This window comes from Cyprinus carpio, chromosome B25 (assembly GCF_018340385.1).
Source record: "Cyprinus carpio isolate SPL01 chromosome B25, ASM1834038v1, whole genome shotgun sequence".
In the NCBI taxonomy this organism is placed as follows: Eukaryota; Metazoa; Chordata; class Actinopteri; order Cypriniformes; family Cyprinidae; genus Cyprinus; species Cyprinus carpio.
In genome coordinates this window covers 13,672,546-13,691,960 of record NC_056621.1, presented here as the reverse complement: position 1 = coordinate 13,691,960, position 19,415 = coordinate 13,672,546, and the positions used below count along the sequence as shown (strand labels likewise).

The following is a 19,415-nucleotide window of genomic DNA, read 5'->3' as shown; positions in this document are numbered from 1 at the left end:
TAATTTTAAATAAATGAACTAAAAATATATAATTTTTTTTTTTTTTTTTTTTTTGCAGTTGAAACAAGATAGTGTATATTAGTAATGTGTGCCACAATAAAACGCTCCCTGTTCATATCTCCCTGATGGTTTTGTAGCTAGCACATAATATTTGTAGTCTCCATTGATTGCCATCATTGGGTGCAGTGTGCCAGATTAAACTGCTGTTTACATGGAGAGACAGACAGCGAGAAACGGTGAAGGAAAATGTAGACGCATTTATTGCACAGCTCATAGCTTTTACTGTTTCAAGCTGTATCCTGCCTGCTGTGAAAATAAGACAAAGAAGTAAAAAAAATTTTTATATTATTGAGGAAAATATTGAATCTGTTAAAGATGGCACGTGCTGGGGCCCATTCAGATCAATATTACTGTCTAGTGTTAGATGTGTATTTACCTTGTACAGCTGTACTCCTATAAATATGGTTTAATGTATTATTGATAGTTTCAAAGACTAAGTGATCAAATATTTTTATGAAATGCAACAGTACGGATATAATAAATTTTGCTAAAATCTTGTTTACCTGTATGATATTCTGATATACTGTTAAATAAACTCTTGACAAGGTCTGAAGTTCATTTTATAGCTCTCATTATGTCTGGTTGTCGGGGTATGAGCATTTATTTATCATAGATAGATAGATATTTTATGTTACGTTGCGGTAAGTTGTGACACAAAAATTATACAGTTGTTTAATTAATTTTTTAGTCTGTTGTTTCTTTTATTTTAAACTGAGACTTTAACGTATGTACTAGACTGAAATGTGACAACTAGCCCCGGTCTCTTATTTGTGTTGTTCTCCAGAACACAAGATGGTGCATTTTATGACATTCAATATGTGAAAAACAGAGGTTAAAAAGAATATTCTTTAGGGAATATTTGTAATTAAACAAACCCTAAACTACATAATAATGTATGAAAAGCATAGAAACCTTCCTCCCCGGATGGTGAAATTTGACGTTTCAAAGCATTAAAGACAATGAAGCTTTTGTGTTCCCTAGAACAAAGAAAGTAATTTGGGTTTAGGACGAGATGAGGGTAAGTTGTTTTTTGGTGAATCGTGTCTTTTTACTTTACTTTTCTTTCATATTGCAAGCACTGCTTTTCTTCAGGGAATGAAAATCTAGTTATGGTCTTTTTTTTGATCAGGTTGGTGCCTGAACAAAGGTGATTTCTGATTTGTTTTCTAAACCAGCTGCTCTAGTAATTGTCATTTGCACACTTGCACTTTCTTGAGTCCTTTGAGTAAGAAGGCATCAACAAAGAACAAATGAGAATGTTCAGTGAAATAGGAATATATTGTATATTTATTCATTTTAATTAAAAAAAGTGATTGGCACTTCAAGATGCATCTAATGTAAGAGTTTACAGTGATTACAAATTGTCGAATATGGAGTCAAGATTTTATTTTGCTGCTCAGGAGACAAGAACAGACACATGGCGATGCTTAAAAACAGATCACAGGTGTGCAGGTGCATTCAAAACTCTTTATTTGGACACACTGAATAACAGGCAAATAAAACATCCAGAACCTGGAGAGCTTTGTTAAAAATCATAAATTAAGCAAAATAGACCAACAGGATGTGAGTCTAATTTTCTCGACTTTAACAAAAAAAAAAAAAAAAATTCTTCCAATTTAACCATTACAGGGAGCTTATTTGCTTTATTTTAGAACTAGAAAAGGCTTTGGCACAAGAAAATATACATCAGCAGTGTGATCCATAATCATGCAAAAGTAAGAATGTTCAATATGCTTTAAACAAATTATTTCACACTAGTTCCCTTATAATTCAGCCATTCAACCAAATACAATCTTGACTGCATTAATGGACCCTCAGGTGTTATTCATCAATAATATAAAACATGATCTCTTAAAATGCGCATGGATGCTAAACAATCAGTCCATCCTGAGGTGGAGATCTTGGCACTGGTTGGGGATAATCACACCAAAAATCCCAACTAGATCCTAATACTGACGTGACGGGTCGTGTCTGAAAGGTTCCTGATGCTCCCACATCTTTTAAAGTTGTATTAAAGTCACTTTAACTAAAACGAAATTGTCTGATATTCAGATTTAGACCTGTGCTTTTTAAAAGGGAGTATTTATCCAATTAAAGACAATCAAGTTTTAATTAAAATACCTGCTTTTAGAAAAATAAAAGATGTCTTTATGAGTGCAATAATAATAATAATACACTTTTTCTAACATTTTTCAAAAGCTGCCCACTAATTTAAATTCGCATTTTTGCACCAAACAAGATCTTCTGTTGAGATATAATCTACTCATTTATGAATTTCTGCCTGTGTAGCAGTTATTGTGTCAGTGCTTACAAATCTTTACAGTACCACAAATGACAACCAATCTCAATGTCATGTATTAACAGAATCCTGAAACGTACAGTTGTGATTCAGATTGAAAGTGAGTGAGATGAGCTTTAAATGTGGTAAGGAGGAGAGCCCAGCTAGTGTTCAGCATTCTCAGAAAGAAGAGGCGTCAGGCTGTTCACATGGCCATCAAAAACACTCATCTAAAGACAAGAGACAACAAGGGTATCAGTGCTCGACTCCAAAGCAATTAAAAAATGAAGCACAAAAAACAACTGCCACTACTTACACTCTTGGGCTTATAGACCCCCAGTTTAAAACGACAGCAGATCACGTCTATGCAGAAGCCAACCAGACTGTGCAACATGCCTGCAGAAACACATCACCATCATTCAATCATTTCAAATTCGATGTTTTTTTGTTAGCAAATATTCTCTCCATTTACCAGTTGTTGAGAAAATGCCTCCTATGATGCCACAGAGCCGCACCAGGAACTGCCACAAGGGCATGTGCTGCTCAGTCACCTTCACCATCAGCGAGCTGATATCATATTTCATAAAGATCCCAGAAACCCCATGACTCCCCGCTGCGTGGTTTATCACTCGCTCCTAAAGCAAAGAGAATCCAAACATGGCATCAGTGATCATCCTTGGGCAGTTATATGTACTTTACAAAGAGAACTTTTTAAAATGTAGCAAATCTTGTCCATTTTAAATAGAACTAATTTAAACAACAGATGGTTATGAATATATATTTAAAGCTGTCTGTACCCGCTCGGTGACTGAATACTGGTGTGTGTCCGCTGACACCTTGTACGTCTGCAGTTTTGTGGGCACAATGGTAATGAAGTACTGGAACATTTGATTATCTAACAAAAAGGGGAAAAAGGAAAACATTTTTCAGGCTCATAAGAAATGGAACTTTTTGCAATTTTTTTTTTATGCTGATGTAATATAATTTGGTTGGGGGGGGGGTGTTATATTGGATTTGAAAAATGGCAAAATCGTCTCAAACCAATAATTAAAAAAAATAACTAAACTGATTTTGTTTAAAAATATTGTACTTTTAATATAATTTAAATGTACAAAATATAAGTAATACATTACCAGCATGAATATATATTTATGCCGATAATATAATTTTGAGTTAAATAATTAGAACAATGCTTTCAGACTTAATCTAACTGTATAATTTAAATGATCAAAATTTTTGGTTATATATTATTTATATATTCTCATATATAAATTGTATTAACAATATAAATATATTTATGGTGGTAACAATTTGTAATTATAAAATATTGATTATCGAAGATAAATGAATTAGAGAAATGCAAAAATGCTGTCAAACTCCTGGATTTTTGTGTTGCGTGTGAGTGTGTATTTGATTTGAATTAGAAAAATGCATAACACATACACACACACACACTTATTTCCTGAAATATTGATGTTTTAATAATGTTTTAATTACTTACGATCTGCGGACACTTTTTCTGTGCCATCCAGTGGATTTAATATGCCAGGTATTTCCTCTCCAAAAGACAGATGGTCTATCCGATGGGAGAAGTTGTATGCTGAAACAAAACAGTCCTTTTTAGCAAACTGACCTGTTGGACATCAAATTTAAGGCACCATTTGCTCTTTTAGTGGAACAGATGTTGCCTTCTGGTCTGGATTCAAAAACACCAGACATATTTTGCATAGAATGAGCCATTCAGATAATATCTATAGAATCAAAACACATTTTTCTAGAACGTTGCTTTAAGTCAAGTCTGAAGAAGCTCTTCAGCTTACTCTCATGGCTGACCAGCGCTGCTAGATGGGCATGACCTCGAGGGTGTGGGATGGCCCTGAAATTAAATGAAATTCAGAGAAGATCTAAAGACAACTGACACATATTTGAACTCTAAAAGTAGGTCTGCAGTACTTAAAAACAAGTTTTAATGGAGTGGATGCAAAAACAAGATGAAAGGAGACATACTTGCCAACAGTGATGTGGAAATTTCCTGCTACTTTATTGACATAAAGGTATCCGTGTATCCGGCATGCGTTTAGAGGCTGAGTGGGATCATCTTCCCTACAGAGTGAATGAAAAACAACATACTCCATTAGAAATAACTGCGCTATTCTTGTTTGACGTGTGGCGCGATACGTTCCCGGACAGGTGTCATGTGATCTGACCTGGGTGGGAGAGCAGTGGGGGCACCTTTCATGACGTTCTTAAACAAAACATCCTGGAGTGAATGTTCCTCGCGCAGACGGTTCTGAATGAGCAAAAGTGTCCTGAGGGGCACAAAACCGTGATATATGTATAAAATCACATTAAAATTGTGTCCCAATGTTGAAAATGTAACTGCTGCATACAAATGAAATGTAATTTACCTGTGCCAGAGCCTCTGCTGAGGAGAAAGTTCAAAAACAACCTGCCAAAGAGTTTTAAAATGTGTTATGACACCACTTCAGCAAGATATTAGCAGATAAGTAAGATTCAGTTACTCACAGGTTCATACTGCAGGCCATCAGAGGCCACCATCGTCTCGGCTAGATCCAACACATCTGCTCCAACAACTGAAAATATAGAAATAAATAAATACACAAGACTATCTGATGATTTTATGCTTTAAGTCATACAACATGTTACTATGGTAAGATATACTTACATTGGCATCTCATGGCAACTGTGATATCAATATTAATTCGTAGTTTGCTACAAGATGAAAGAATAAAAACAAAATGTTAGTCCATCAAATCATGTTATATATAACAACAAAATACAATTTACCGTTACATTATGATAACAGTAAAGAGTCACCTAGTAAAGTCCTTATCCACTTCATACTCGTACTTCATCCATGTGTCTCGATACACAAAGAACTCAAAGAAGGCCAAGAGTGCCATGGCTGTGAAGGCCAACACAGACACTGAGGAAGAAATCATGTGTGTTCAATTCAGTATCACAGCTGTTATATTTCAGAAGAGAAAGAAAGGACAATGCTATAGACAGGATATGTACAGTCATGTTACATATTATACCCAAAATTACCGTTTTCTAAACTATAGCAAATAAACTATGATAATGTGAGAAATGTTGAAGGTGTCTGAATACATTTTGGTATGACTGTATGTGTGTGTGTGATATAAATATATTCATAAAATAACACTGACTAATTATATATATATATATATATATATATATATATATATATATATATATATATATATATATATATATATATATATATATATATATAGGTATATATGTATATACAGTACAGGTCAAAAGTTTGGAAACATTACTATACTGTTTTTGAAAGAAGTTTCTTCTGCTCATCAAGCCTGCATTTATTTGATCAAAAATACAGAAAAAAAATGTTATATTGTGAAATATTATTACAATTTAAAATAATTGTTTTTAAATTTATTATAAATTAAATTATCATTTATTTCTGTGATGCAAAGCTGAATTTTTAGGATCATTATCACATGATCCTTTAGAAATCATTCTAATATGATGATTCATTATCAAAGTTGGAAACAGTTCTGCTGCTTAATATTTTTTCAGAACATGTGATACTTTTTAGGATACTTTGATGAATTAAAAAAAAAAAAAAAAAAAAAAAAAAAGAAGCTATGTTTTTAAAATATAAATATTTTGTCATAACATATACACTATTGGTCAGTAATTTGGGGTCAGTAATTTTTTTTTTCTTTCTTTTTTTTAAATAAAATCAATACTTTTATTCAGCAAGGATGTGTTAAATTGATAAAAAGTGATAGTAAAGAAAATATATTATTAGAATATATATTATTATAATCTTTTTTTTTTTTTTTAATAAATGCAGTTCTTTTTAACCTTTTATTCATCAAATATATTAGACAGCAGAACTGTTTCCAACACTCATAATAAATCAGAATATTAGAATGATTTCTAAATGATCATGTGATAGACTGGATGTTACATGTGACACTGAAGGCTGGGAATAATGATGCTGAAAATCCAGCTTTGCATCACATGAATAAATTATTTTTTAAAAGTATATTCAAATAGAAACTATTATTTTAAGTTGTAATAATATTTCACAATATTACTGTTTTTTTCTGTGTTTTTGATCAAATAAATGCAGGCTTGATGAGCAGAAGAGACTTCTTTCAAAAACATTAAAAATAGTAATGACCTGATATATATTTCCAAACTTTTGACCTGTACTGTATATATATATATATATATATATATATATATATATATATATATATATATATATATATATATATATATACAAACTTTTTTTAGTTAGATGCCAAAAAAATAATGTACTAAAATAACTAAAACTGAGGTTAAAAAAAAATTTGACTATACAAAAACACCACAAAGTAACTAAAACTTTAACTGAAATATGTGGAATATATATCAAATAGAATATAGAAATATTAATAATCTATCCATCGAATCTCTCACCGGTTCCTCCACTGGCTGTTGTCTCCACATAACTCTCAGGAACCTTGGGGAACGCATCCAACTCCTTCACAAAGTTCAGGGCTTTCTTTTTGTTCAGCCTCCTCATCGTCGCAGCAGCTGGCTGTTATCTTGCTCATGAATTTAAGCTGCGAGTCATCGTGTTTATGTCAGTTGGTACATCAAGATGAGTTGCGCATTAATATACATACAATATACAACTTTCTGTTATTAGCCCAGTGCTAAATATGCGAAAGGTTTAACCACATATAAGTTTTGATTTTAAACAGCTTTTAAAGAGTATTTTTTTAACAGTCTGTCTGTGAAGGCTCAGGTATCTCACGGTTGTCTATGGTTACTGTTAGCCACTGCTAGCCGTGCACTTGTCTTGCTTAACATTTTACTTACTTCGTTTTCTACCTGCACATTGTAGTTTCTGCGGTTTTCAAACGTATAATCTCCTTTTACAACAGACGTTTAATGAAATGAAATGAAATAACGGACAGAAATGTAGAGGACTCGGAAGAGAGGTAAGCTGATGTGTGTAGTCGCACGCTTCCGGTCCGGAGGATCATGGGATATGTAGTCAACAACAATATGAGGAAAAAATGAAAAGCTACTAGCTTCCTACGACTCGTACTATTTCTGTACATTTTAGAAATAGTAAAAGTTTCGAGCACCAAATAATCCAAATATCAGCAAACAGTTTAATTCAAAGACTCACGTTGTGCACTGCGTGAAAGCTTTTATTTGATGACATACTTTTCTGAATCTAGAAATAATACTAAATAATGTGGTCAAAAAAAAAAAACAACACAATGTAAACATGACTGTTTTTAAATGCATCTTTAAAACTTTTCTTTTAATCTGCAAAAAGTAAGCAAGTTTGCATTATTTTTCAAAATTAAAACAGCATTTAACAACAGTAGCATTAAAACCATTTTCACGTAGTAAACCTTAAGCTGTAAGCTTGCATCGCCCCACTGTACACAGTGGCATCTGTATGAGTAAATACAGTATTATACACGTGAATCTAAATGTCAGCTGAATCCGGCCCCTCGTCCCGTAACACTGGCTGTTCATGGCTGTCCGAGGTCGGTGTGCCGGTGTTCTCCTGAGAGGGGTCTTCAGAACAGCAGCTGATGGTGGGCGATATCACATCAGGGCTTGTGTCACATGACTCTGTGCTCTGTTCGGACGTCGCAGTGGTGGTGATGGTGGTGGCCACACTGGGAGGAATGGGGTCAAAGTCATCATCATCATCCTCCAGGTTGGAACATTCATTGATGTCTGTTACAAAGGAAGACACAATAATTTATATTATTTATATTACACCCCACCATTCAGAAGTGTCACGTGATCATACTAGAATGCTGATTGGCTGCTTAACACACATTTACTTTTATTAATAACAATGTTGAAAATAGTTGTGCTGCTTGATATTTTTGTGGAAACTGTGAGTCTTTGATGAATGGAAAGTTCAGAAGAACAGCATAGTGTTTTTTATATCTGTAAATACTGGAATTTTAAATTGTGGATGCTCTTTTTTTTTGTTTTTAGATTATTTGTATAATCATTTAGCAGAAACTACAAAGGATAATGCTAGATGTTTTTTTATTTAAGATTTAACCATTTATTAGTTTTTCTTAGACGTAACAATATTTTTTTAAACATGTACAAAAACTACTGATTCTCATTTTTGTGTTTTACTTTATTTTTAATGCATGCTAATACAAAATACTGCATTATAACTTACTGCAGAAGGCCTCTGGATATTGTTTTGCAACCTTGCCTTTTAAAGTCCTGTGGAAACACAAATTATCTTATGCATAGGAAATAACTAATGTTACACAGTATATTGTAATATGTGACCCTGGATCACAAAAACATAAGGGGCAAATTTTTTTAAATTGAGTTTTATACATAAGCTGAAAGCTGAATAAATAAGCTTTCCATTGATGTACAAAACAATATTTGGCCGAGATACAACTATTTGAAAATCTGCAATCTGAGGGTGCAAAAAAGAAAAAAAAACAAACAAAAAAAAACAATCAAAACCTTTAAAATTGTCCAAATGAAGTTGTTAGCAATGCATATTACTAATCAAAAATTAAGTTTTGATATATTCACAGTAGGAAATTTACAAAATATCTTAATTGAACATGACCTTTACTTAATATCCTAATGATATTTGGCATTAAATAAATAATACAAATATACCTGTGCTACTTATGACTGGTTTTGTGGTCCAGGGTCACATATTAGGTTTGATAATATATATTATTTAATACAATAATTACTTTAGCATTAAAAGTATAAAAAATAATATTTTATGACATTGTTTGCATTTTCAAACCAGCTCGAATGTGTTCAATTTATCATACACTTGCATGTAATGGAAGGAGAAATGTTCATTTCAGATCTTAATTATCATCATAATGTCTTAAGTTGTGAATATAATACCTTATTCGTCTGAAAATGCTGTCCAAGTCTTTCTTCATCTCTATTAAAGTGCGGGTGTGCATCAGAAAGTGTTCATTCATCTGCTGTAAGCGCACATTGGACAGTCCGTTGAAGTTGATCAGCATCTCATTGGTCTTCTCAAACCGGTCCAGCCTGGAATACATGAACACATGCAGCAAAATCAGCTTGACAGCATAATAAATACCGTTATGCTGCCTAGGCAGGTCACTAGATAGTAAACCCACATGTGTTTCTGAGCTTGGATGATGGCGTTCACGTCTTCAGAGTTCACCATACTGAGCATCCTGTTACAGAATATCCCCGATGCTGTGGGCTCCATCATGACGCCCTTTATAAAACACAAGATATTAGCGTTAATAATAATTCCAATCAACACCGAACTGTTAGACACAAGTAGGCTATAGGCGCTTACGTGGTAAAATATTCACTGACTGGTTTGCGTCTTGGTTTTATTTGAAGAACGTCTTCATCAGATGCAGAAGCTTGACGCAAATGCTATATTCGTGAAACGAGAAAACAATTACCGCACCAAGAAGCAGGCAGACATTTTTGTTGTGATGTTGTCATATGATCACGTGAGAGTGGCGTAACGCGGGAGGCGGGATCACGGAGATTTCTGAAGGGTTGATTGGCTCTCCAGAAAAAGTGGTGTGATTAATTTTAATAATGATTAATTTTATTTTAGATGTAACATTAAATAATAAATAACAATGAATCGAATAATGAATAACGCGTGAATAATTTTAAACATTTTTAAACATTACATTTATAATGCTAGATTGCTTTTTTACATAAAACAACGCGTGCATTTTTTAATCGTTCTGTAATGACAAATATATTATATATGTGTCACATGAGGATAAATAGTTAATATACTGTATATTTGATGCACATATTATGTATTTTTGTATATTTAATATTAAATTATAATTTTAAAATATTAATAAATAAACTTTTATTTTAAATAATTATTGACAATGACTATTTCAGGTAAAATAATGTGTCACATGAAGAGGACAAATTGTTTTGAAATGTTATATAAAAATATTTTTTCTGGCACCACAATAAAGCACACTGCAATATTACTTCAAGTCAAATTTTGAATAAGAGTTTCTGGCTCGAGGGGCCGGTTGTGTCGAGTCCTGCTTCAGCTTTGTTCAACCAAACACTGTGCTGGCGCTGGCTGTCTAGGCTCAGACAGCCCTGAAGGCATCTCAGGTTCTGCTGGAGCTTGTGGGAAATGTCACTGTGAATGAGCTTTGCATGATTTGTTTCTACCGGACATGTGCAGGTTCCTCTTCTGCCTTTGACCTTAACAGATAACAGATAACTAACTTCTCATAATGTCACACATAACTGACAAAAAGATGGTTGGTTTCTGATTCAAAAGCCTATCTGAGAATAAGAGAACACCCCGTCACTAATCCCCACCCCCAGTTTGTTTATTGTGTTACAATGTTATTTCAGTATTTGGTGTTGGCTTTATGTTATAATTAACACTCATATGTGACCCTGGACGACAAAACCAGTCATAAGGGTCAGTTTTTTTAAATTGAGATTTATACACACACACACACACACACATACATAAATTGGTGCTGTCAAACAATTAATTGCATCCAAGAAAAAAGTTTTTTTTTGCATAATATATATGTGTGTACTGTGTATATTTATTATGTATATATAAATACACACACATGCATGTATGTATTTTGAAAATATTTACATGTATATACATACATATATGTATATTCATATAATTTATATGATTTATAAATATAGTTAATATATAAACATAACATATTTTTCTTAAATACATACATGCATGTGTGTGTATTTATATATACATAATAAATATACACAGTGCACACATATATTATGTAAATAAAATCTTTTATTTTGAATGCGATTAATCATGATTAATCATTTGATAAGCTTTCCATAGATGTATGGTTTGTTAGGATCGGACAATATTTGACCGAGATACGATTATTTGAAAATCTAGAATCTGAGGGTGCAAAAAAATCAAAATATTAAGAAAACTGCATTTAAAGTTGTCCAAATGAAGTTCTTAGCAATGAATATTACTAATCAAAAATTAAGTTTTAATATATTTAGGGAAGGAAATTGACAAAATATCTTCATGAAATCATGATCTTTACTTAATATCCTAATGATTTTAGGCATAAAAGAAAAATCAATCATTTTGGACCATACAATGTATTGTTGGCTATTGCTACGAATATAGCTGTGCTACTTATGACTGGTTTTGTGGTCCAGGGTCACATATAAGTATATTTATTGTTTTTTGGTCATGGGTTGTATTTTTGTATATATATCACCTTATTCCAAATGTTTATATGTATTAATAATTAATACATTAATAAAAACGATTTAATAATAAATTAATATTAAATCGATAAAATATTGCAGTTATTGATTGCAAATATTAATATTGTAATTATATATTATTATAAAATAATAATCATTTCATAATTATACATTATAAAAATATTAATGAAAATATACAAATATGCATTCATATTAATAATTACTTAATTTAAGATTTTTAGGTGTACACCTCTGCCTGTAAGTCAGTGTACTTCCGCGGTCATCCAGTAAGTGGCAGTAAACAGATTCAAAACTGCTACTCGCTCAGTGAATCACAACAGAAGAAGCCTCTCACGCATTCGAGCTCTTCAGAAGAGTTAATAAAAAATAAATCTCAGTATACCAGTTTTTTTGTTTATTGAACGGATTTACCTTTTGACAACAGGTGAGGAACTCATTTTTACAAGTTTTATTTGACCGACGACGAAAAAAGTAGGTTAAAAAGCCGTTGCGTCCTAAACATCGAGCTGGCTAACATTAGCATCTTCTCATCTAACGTTCAGTACTCGATTTATCTCGCCGTAATTTTTCACATATTAATGTTTCCCCTCACAAATAACTTTTTTTAAGTTATGTTTCAATATATAAGTGTTATAAAGAATGTTTAATCTTATTTCAGCTGGTCAGAATGGCAGCAGACTGGGTTGGCTGTCTTGTTTCTATCAACTGTGGACCAACTTTAGGAGTGTATCAAGGAGAAGTATCTTCAGTGGATCAGACCAGCCAGACCATCTCTCTCAGACATCCCTTCCACAATGGAGTTAAGTGCACTGTGCCTGAGGTCACCTTCAGGTCAGTAACAAAATGAAAATCCTAAAAGGGTCACTGTTTATCACTGTGATGTCTGTTTTTGATGCTTTATGAATGATTTTATTGGTCATATTCTACATATGTTGTTGTATAACGTCCACTTATGTACTCTAAAGTCATAATATTATGTTGTTAAACAGTCTTAATACGACAATACAATACAGCATACTCAGAATTTGGATACCAGATACTATTGTTTACTATTTTATAATAATCTTCTTTTCTAATCCACAGTGCCATGGACATTAAAGATCTCAAAATCCTGGAGATCCGTAAGAGCTCCACTGAAGTCCCGAAGCTGAATGGTTCAGACACCAACTCCACATTGACTCCGCAGGGCGGACGCAAGGATAAGGGTGGTGGTGGCGCCCCGGTCAATAGCACTCCTGTGATGGTACCTAATAAAACTGAACCCAAAACGCAGGAAGGAGGGGTGTCTCCGGTGCCGCACTACTCAAAAAGTTACGGTGAACGTCACATGGACATGGCTGTCCAAAGTAAAGGCTTTAGACGAAGACACAACTCTTGTGAGTCTTCTGTGTCATTGGATATTGAACCGAATCTTTCAGATTTGAGCTGTTATATATACAGCGGGTAAAATAAGTGTTTCGTTTATAGTAGTATTACAATCTTACTTTGTGTAATGTTTCTGTTTCATAATACTCACAATAAAATCACGATTATTATTTTATAGTCCTGTTACATTGGAATGCGGTCTATGAAAAGTGGAAAGAGATTTTATTGACTAATGCCCTTTTTAACTGTTTGTAGGGTCGTCTAGTTGCAGAGGCCCAAATCAGGCCACACCCAAAAAGAATGGGTTGAAGAACGGAGGTAATATGAAGAACAGAGACGATGAGTGTTTTGGAGACGGTATGGACGATGTTCCCGATGAGGACTTTGATTTTGAGGGGAACCTGGCGCTGTTCGACAAGGCTGCGGTGTTCTCGCAGATCGATTCGTCAGAACGCCGAGGCAATGGCGCGAGATCTCGAGGAACGCCTGGAGAGCAAACGCCATCACGATACCGGCATGACGAGAACATCCTAGAGGCCAAACCCGTCGTCTACAGACAGATCATGGTTCCACAGAATGGAACAAAAGAATATAGCACTGGTAAGAATCTGACCTCGTGATTTTTTTATAATTTCTCTTATTTTGCTTTCATTGATGCCGTTTCTCCCAGACTCAGGGCTGGTGGTACCCAGCATCTCTTTCGACTTGCACAAGCGTTTATTAGCTACGGCAGAAAGTCATGGTCTGTCTCTGGAGCGCAGGCTGGAGATGACGGGCGTATGTGCAAGTCAGATGGCCCTTACACTACTTGGAGGCCCGAACAGGTTTGTGGGGCTTTAACAGAAATTGCACAATCAAAAATATCTTCAGCAGGTCTGGTTGTCATTGGTCTGGTTTTTCTCGTAGACTTACTCCAAAGAATGTACATCAGCGGCCCACGGTGGCCCTGCTGTGTGGACCACATGTCCAGGGCGCTCAGGGCATCAGCTGTGGCCGTCACTTGGCCAACCATGAAGTGGAGGTCATCCTTTTCCTGCCAAACTTCGTCAAGATGTTGGAGGCCATCACCAGCGAACTTGCACTTTTTGGGAAGACGGGAGGCAAACTGGTTTCTAATGTGAAAGGTGTGACACTATTGCATCAATATTTAATAATCATTCATGATACAACAGTATACATTTTTACATTTATAACTATCAGGGGTGGGCAATATAACGGTAGACGCAATTAACCAGTAGAGATCTGTCAACTAATAGAGATTTTTGACTATTGTCTCATTTGCACGCATTTTCAGCATAACACGTGTAACAGCATATTGGATCCGGGCTAAATTGCTTTAATAAGAAGAAATATTTAATTTACACAGTGAAAAATATGCAGTGTTTTTGTACATTTGATTACTTATCAAGTACTTATTTATTTGCTCTGCTGTAGTTTTTTATCTTGTTGCTTGTAATTAGTTTACTGTTTACTTGTCTCCAGTGCGATTGAGTGGTTTTTTTTTTTTTGTGATATTGATGTTGGTGACAAGACTTCTGAAATTTCTTTGGTATCAAACATTTTGATTTCATAAAAACCTTATTTAAAGCAAAAATAACTATATTGTGATATATGTCATGATAAAAGGTTTTGGTCATATCTCCCACCCCTAATAACTATGATAATTTCATTAAAATTATTAGTATTATTGGTTGATATTGGAGCTATACACACACTGCTGTTCAAAAGTTTTTTTTTTTTTAAACAGTTTTAAAGACTACAGTAAAAACAGTAATACTGTGAAATATTCAAATATTTTTTTCTTCTGTGATGGTTCAGCTGAATTTTCAGCTTCATTTCTCCAGTCTTCAGTGTCACATGATCCTACAGAAATTTGATGCTGAAGAAAAATTTATTATTATCAATGTTGATTATCATTTTTGTATATATATATTTATATATATATATTTATTTAATTATGTTGATTTTTTGTTTTTGTGTTATTTTTTTTTTTTTAATTTATTATGGTATACAATTTTAATGTTGTTTATCTAACTGTTATCAGCTATAAAATGAAAATAATAATCCGCTTTCCTTTTTTTCCTATTATCCAGAATTTTAATTTTGCACAGCCCTAATCAACCTGCTGTAATCCATTTGATTCTCCCACCCAAAGATCTGTTTCCATCAACGCAAATTTTGATGACGAAAAACCTTCATCACGGTTTCTGTTTGTCACATATCTTCCTAACACACCCACCTGAATGCTTTGTTTAGAAGGGCTTCGAAAGTCTTGGAAACTTCCACTCTGAATTGCAGAAACATGTTTAACTTTGCACCCACCCACCCTCCTTACATAATATACCAATACACTTCTGAAAGCCAGTGGAGGTGTATGAAAGACAAGTGGCTTCTGTTAAAAATTAAACTGCATTAGTCTAATCCACAAAATGTCATTTCACCCTCAGACTTGCCCGAGACGCCAGTTGACCTGGTCATAAACTGCCTGGATTCGCATGAAAACGGATTCTTGAGGGAGCAGCCCTGGTACAAGGCCGCCGCCGACTGGGCCAATCAGAACCGAGCCCCGGTACTGAGCATCGACCCTCCAGTAAGTGGACAGGCACATGCCGTGGAAGCAAAATGGTCACTTTCCCTGGGCCTCCCGCTGCCTCTATCCGAGGGTGCCGGCAGAGTCTACCTGTGTGACATCGGCATTCCCCGACAGGTGTTCCAGGAAGTGGGGATCAAATACCACTCCCCCTTCGGATGTAAATTTGTCATCCCGCTGCACTCCGAATAAGCCGTTGACTATCACGGTCAAGGCTCACTGAACCTGCCTTAAAGATTTTAAGAATGAACGGATCTCGGTTTGAATGTTGCAGCAGAACTGGAACTTCTCAGTCTGTATTTTCTCAAGTTCTTCTATACTTCTGTGATGATTCTCTTCAAAGGGAAGTGATGGAAACGATACCAGCTCTTGTGACAAACCTGATATGTTAAAAGCAGAACCAACATCAGTATACTCGCCATCTGATGCATTCTAACAGTCTTACAATAATCTTTCAACCAGCCGTTTTAATACACAAGGCTGATTTCTTTTGGGGGGGGGTGTTATGTCACAAAAACAGCAACTGGCTTACACTTAAAGGATTAGTTCACTTTCAAATTAAAATTTCCTGATAATTTACTCACCCCCATGTCATCAAAGTCGAAAAGAAATGAAGGTTTTTGATGGAAACATTCCAGGATTCTTCTCCTTATAGTGGACATCAACAGCTACCAAACGGTTGAAGGTCAAAATTAATTTCAGTGCAGCTTCAAAAGGCTCTACACGATACCAGACGAGGAATAAGAGTCTTATCTAGTGAAATGATTGTCATTTTCTAAAAAAAAAAAAAAGAAAAAATTATATTTAATCTGCTCTGCAATGCACATCCATGACTTCACTTAATCACATTGAAAAGGTCACGCGTGACGTAGACGGAAGTACTGACTCTGTTTACAAATCGAACGTGCAAAGACTAAGTCACATGCCATTTACAAAAAAATGTAGTATGTGTCATTGAATATACAACAACTTTTGAATGGTCCTCCTCCTCCACATTTGTAAACACTGACTTGAGTCGGTACTTCCGCCTACGTCAAGCGTGTCCTTTTCAACGTAATAACATGAAGTCGTGGACTCGCATCGCAGAGCAGTGCAAGGCGAGCATTTCTGTTTTTTAAAGCATATACAGTTTTTGTGTTTGCTTTTTTAAATGACCGATCGTTTCACTAGAGAAGACTCTTATTCCCTGTCTGGTATCGTGTAGAGCCCTTTGAAGCTGCACTGAAATTATTTTGACCTTCAACCATTTGGTAGCCGTTGAAGTCCACTATAAGGAGAAGAATCCTGGAATGTTTCCATCGAAAACCTTAATTTCTTTCCGACTGAAGAAAGAAATGCATAAACATCTTGGTAAATTATCAGGAAATTTTAATTTGAAAGTAAACTAATCCTTTAATGCGACTTAATTGGTCTTATGGCATTTTTGAATCTTATTTTATCTCAAAAAAAGCTTTTATTTCATAATCTAATCGCATTTGCTGACCTTAATTTTTCCCATAGAAAATAAATGTGCATTAGATGCACATTCCCCCCTTTTTCTTTTTGTGCCAGATTGATCAAAGTCAGTGTTAAGGCACTGATATGGCAGTTTATTGCATGCAAAATTTCTTACAAAGAGTTATTTGCTTTGTTGACCAAGCCCAGTGTGCTGTAAATATGACAGATCGACTGGGATCTCATCAGTGATAAATTGTTGCACACTTGAATGGTAAGATAAGTGTACTAAAAAACTAGTTTGTGATATTGGTTGCCATTGGACCAATACTGACCATTTTAAGCAGTCGTTGGCCAATACCACCAGTTTTCTCACGCTAAAATTCATTGCTGTGCTTTACCTCATTTCCATTAGTTTCAGTTCTCAGCGCTCAAAAATAAGCAGCTTATGAAATCCTGTTTTAAATGGGTTTCATATTGAGTCAGCATGGCTTGTTTGGTTAGATCAAACAAGGATCTTTTATTAAGAAAGATGCTCCATGTGTTGCAATAAACCTGCTTGCTGAAATCGATTCGTGATTTTATTACAGGTTGTATTTTTATGCGCACAAACCCATAACAAAGCAAAAAAATCGGTGTGTGCTGCACACTCAGTTCTTTTGGGTAATGAATGAGTTTTTCAAAAGCACTGATGAGGACAGGAGTGGAAATGTTTGTTTGAATCTGCAGATTACCGTATGCCTTCACAGTTAAAATGAGAGGCACTTATGACTCACAAATCCTCTATAAAAGATCCATATGCAACAATAATGAGCTTAAAATTGTTACAAAACTGACACCAGGAAATAATGTACTGCTTTCATCAGACAAATTTACTTTTTTACTAAATGTTTTTTTCATTGAAGCTTTATTGTGACATCTTCTGAATTTGACTAGCGAATATTTTTTTTGTTTTTGTTTTTTCTCTCAAAATTAAATTAGAAGATTTTTTTTCTAGTGTTTTATCTCTGTTTTCTGTTCAAAAGCCACATTCTTGATTTTTTTTTTTTCCTTTGCTTTTTTTTTCGTTAGTTAAACTATGTACAATCTAGGGGTGACCTCACTAAAGTTGATCGCCCCAGATGTCTAATTTTTTCTTGTCACAAGTGTTTAGATAAACTAGAAACCAACAAACCTTACACATCACCTTTTCTCAGTCATGGGGAAATTATAAAATGTGAATAATTGGCTTTTTTTCCCCCCTTTTCTTTTCACTGTTGATGTTTGTGTCTATAAGGTCATTGGTGAAGCCTCTGTAGAGCTATTTAGCTCCTTGAAATTAGCTTTTGAGCTTAAAAACAAAAGATTGAATGAGAGGCCGTTATTGGACGCATTAATAAGTTAATGATACTAATGCGATTGCACTGTCACAGTCTTATAGTGTATAGATACAGATAATAGAACATGTATGTCTAATAATAAACAGCAAATCCAGCACTAAAAGAGCTTAAAAATGGTGCCAAAATCACTTGCTGGGTTTTTACGCTAAAAAAATATTACTGCTGTACAATTTGTTTTTTTTCCATTTGGTTTGCAAAAAACAAAACAAATTGGTTCTAATTGATAATAGTTAGAGAGCCCAGTCGTAATGTTCAGTTGAGTATTGTTTGATACCCAAGCACTACATGTGCTTACATGTTTGTTAAAATGTAGTTTGATATAAATCATTCCTGTGTAGGAGTTTGCTTCTAAAATCTGACCAAACTCTTTTTGAGCAATTTAAAAAAAAAAAAAATTGTGAAAACATTTTGTTGTTATCTGGTGACAGTGATGTCATCAAACATGCCTCTGAAGGCTTGAGGGGGTTTTGTTCAGTATCAGAATTTGAAAGCTACTTTTTGTTTTCTTTCCACTGGTTTCCGTTCTTACGCCTTTTTCTTCACAAAAGCATGAGATAAAGGTTGTTTGCGTTGCGTAATTTTATCATTTATCTCTGCACCTGTTGTATAAGGCGAAACACGATTCAGTACTGGTTTAGACAACAACATTGTTACTATTAATTGTGAATTAGTGACATATCTGTTCGGCATAGTTCTAATATCACTGGAAACCTTACAAGCTTAACATTGTCAACTTTGAAGTGTAAAGACTGAATAAATAAAGAAAATGGAAACAACTTTCACGACTGTTGTTTTTTTTTTTTTTTTTAAGGTAGTTTTTTAATTTTTTTATTTTTTAAAATTTTATGTGAATATAATATAAATGTGTGTTTTTTTTTTTTTTTTTTTTTTTGTGTGTGTATTTTTTATCGTTGCAGTTCCCTTTAAAAGCGCGTGCTGTCGCTCCTGTCTTCAAATGCGAAATTACGAATCCTACCACGGATAAGGCTGCTCA

The 19,415-nt window shown here is 34.3% G+C and overlaps 3 protein-coding genes across 6 annotated transcripts; 1 reads left to right on the top strand and 2 right to left on the bottom strand.

Annotated features, from left to right (window-relative positions):
* Positions 1–1,507: 1,507 nt before the first annotated feature.
* Positions 1,508–7,385, bottom strand: ergic2 (ERGIC and golgi 2). 2 transcript variants are annotated; one of them, XM_042752633.1, is made up of 14 exons: positions 7,226–7,385; positions 6,821–6,966; positions 5,177–5,285; positions 5,025–5,071; positions 4,865–4,932; positions 4,747–4,787; positions 4,546–4,647; positions 4,346–4,441; positions 4,159–4,214; positions 3,840–3,938; positions 3,136–3,233; positions 2,811–2,973; positions 2,655–2,734; positions 1,508–2,568 (listed from the first exon to the last, which is right to left on the bottom strand). In XM_042752633.1, the coding sequence occupies exons 2-14, from the start codon at positions 6,924–6,926 to the stop codon at positions 2,503–2,505; spliced, it is 1,131 nt and encodes a 376-aa protein (XP_042608567.1). In that variant the 5' UTR covers positions 6,927–6,966; positions 7,226–7,385; the 3' UTR covers positions 1,508–2,502. The 2 variants fall into 2 exon arrangements, with proteins under 2 accessions (XP_042608567.1, XP_042608566.1); XM_042752632.1 differs by having other exon boundaries at positions 6,821–6,968; positions 7,231–7,382.
* A 160-nt stretch (positions 7,386–7,545) lies between these two features.
* On the bottom strand, positions 7,546–9,879 carry kxd1 (KxDL motif containing 1). 2 transcript variants are annotated; one of them, XM_019095913.2, is made up of 5 exons: positions 9,714–9,879; positions 9,526–9,629; positions 9,281–9,433; positions 8,574–8,620; positions 7,546–8,107 (listed from the first exon to the last, which is right to left on the bottom strand). In XM_019095913.2, exons 2-5 carry the CDS (start codon positions 9,621–9,623, stop codon positions 7,851–7,853), a joined length of 555 nt encoding a protein of 184 aa, XP_018951458.1. In that variant the 5' UTR covers positions 9,624–9,629; positions 9,714–9,879; the 3' UTR covers positions 7,546–7,850. The 2 variants fall into 2 exon arrangements, with proteins under 2 accessions (XP_018951458.1, XP_018951521.1); XM_019095976.2 differs by having other exon boundaries at positions 9,734–9,871.
* A 2,044-nt stretch (positions 9,880–11,923) lies between these two features.
* Positions 11,924–19,197, top strand: LOC109087317 (enhancer of mRNA decapping 3 homolog (S. cerevisiae)). 2 transcript variants are annotated; one of them, XM_042752833.1, is made up of 7 exons: positions 11,924–12,077; positions 12,312–12,484; positions 12,737–12,963; positions 13,274–13,618; positions 13,689–13,842; positions 13,925–14,142; positions 15,466–19,197. In XM_042752833.1, exons 2-7 carry the CDS (start codon positions 12,321–12,323, stop codon positions 15,798–15,800), a joined length of 1,443 nt encoding a protein of 480 aa, XP_042608767.1. In that variant the 5' UTR covers positions 11,924–12,077; positions 12,312–12,320; the 3' UTR covers positions 15,801–19,197. The 2 variants fall into 2 exon arrangements, with proteins under 2 accessions (XP_042608767.1, XP_042608766.1); XM_042752832.1 differs by having other exon boundaries at positions 12,737–13,029.
* Positions 19,198–19,415: the final 218 nt, after the last annotated feature.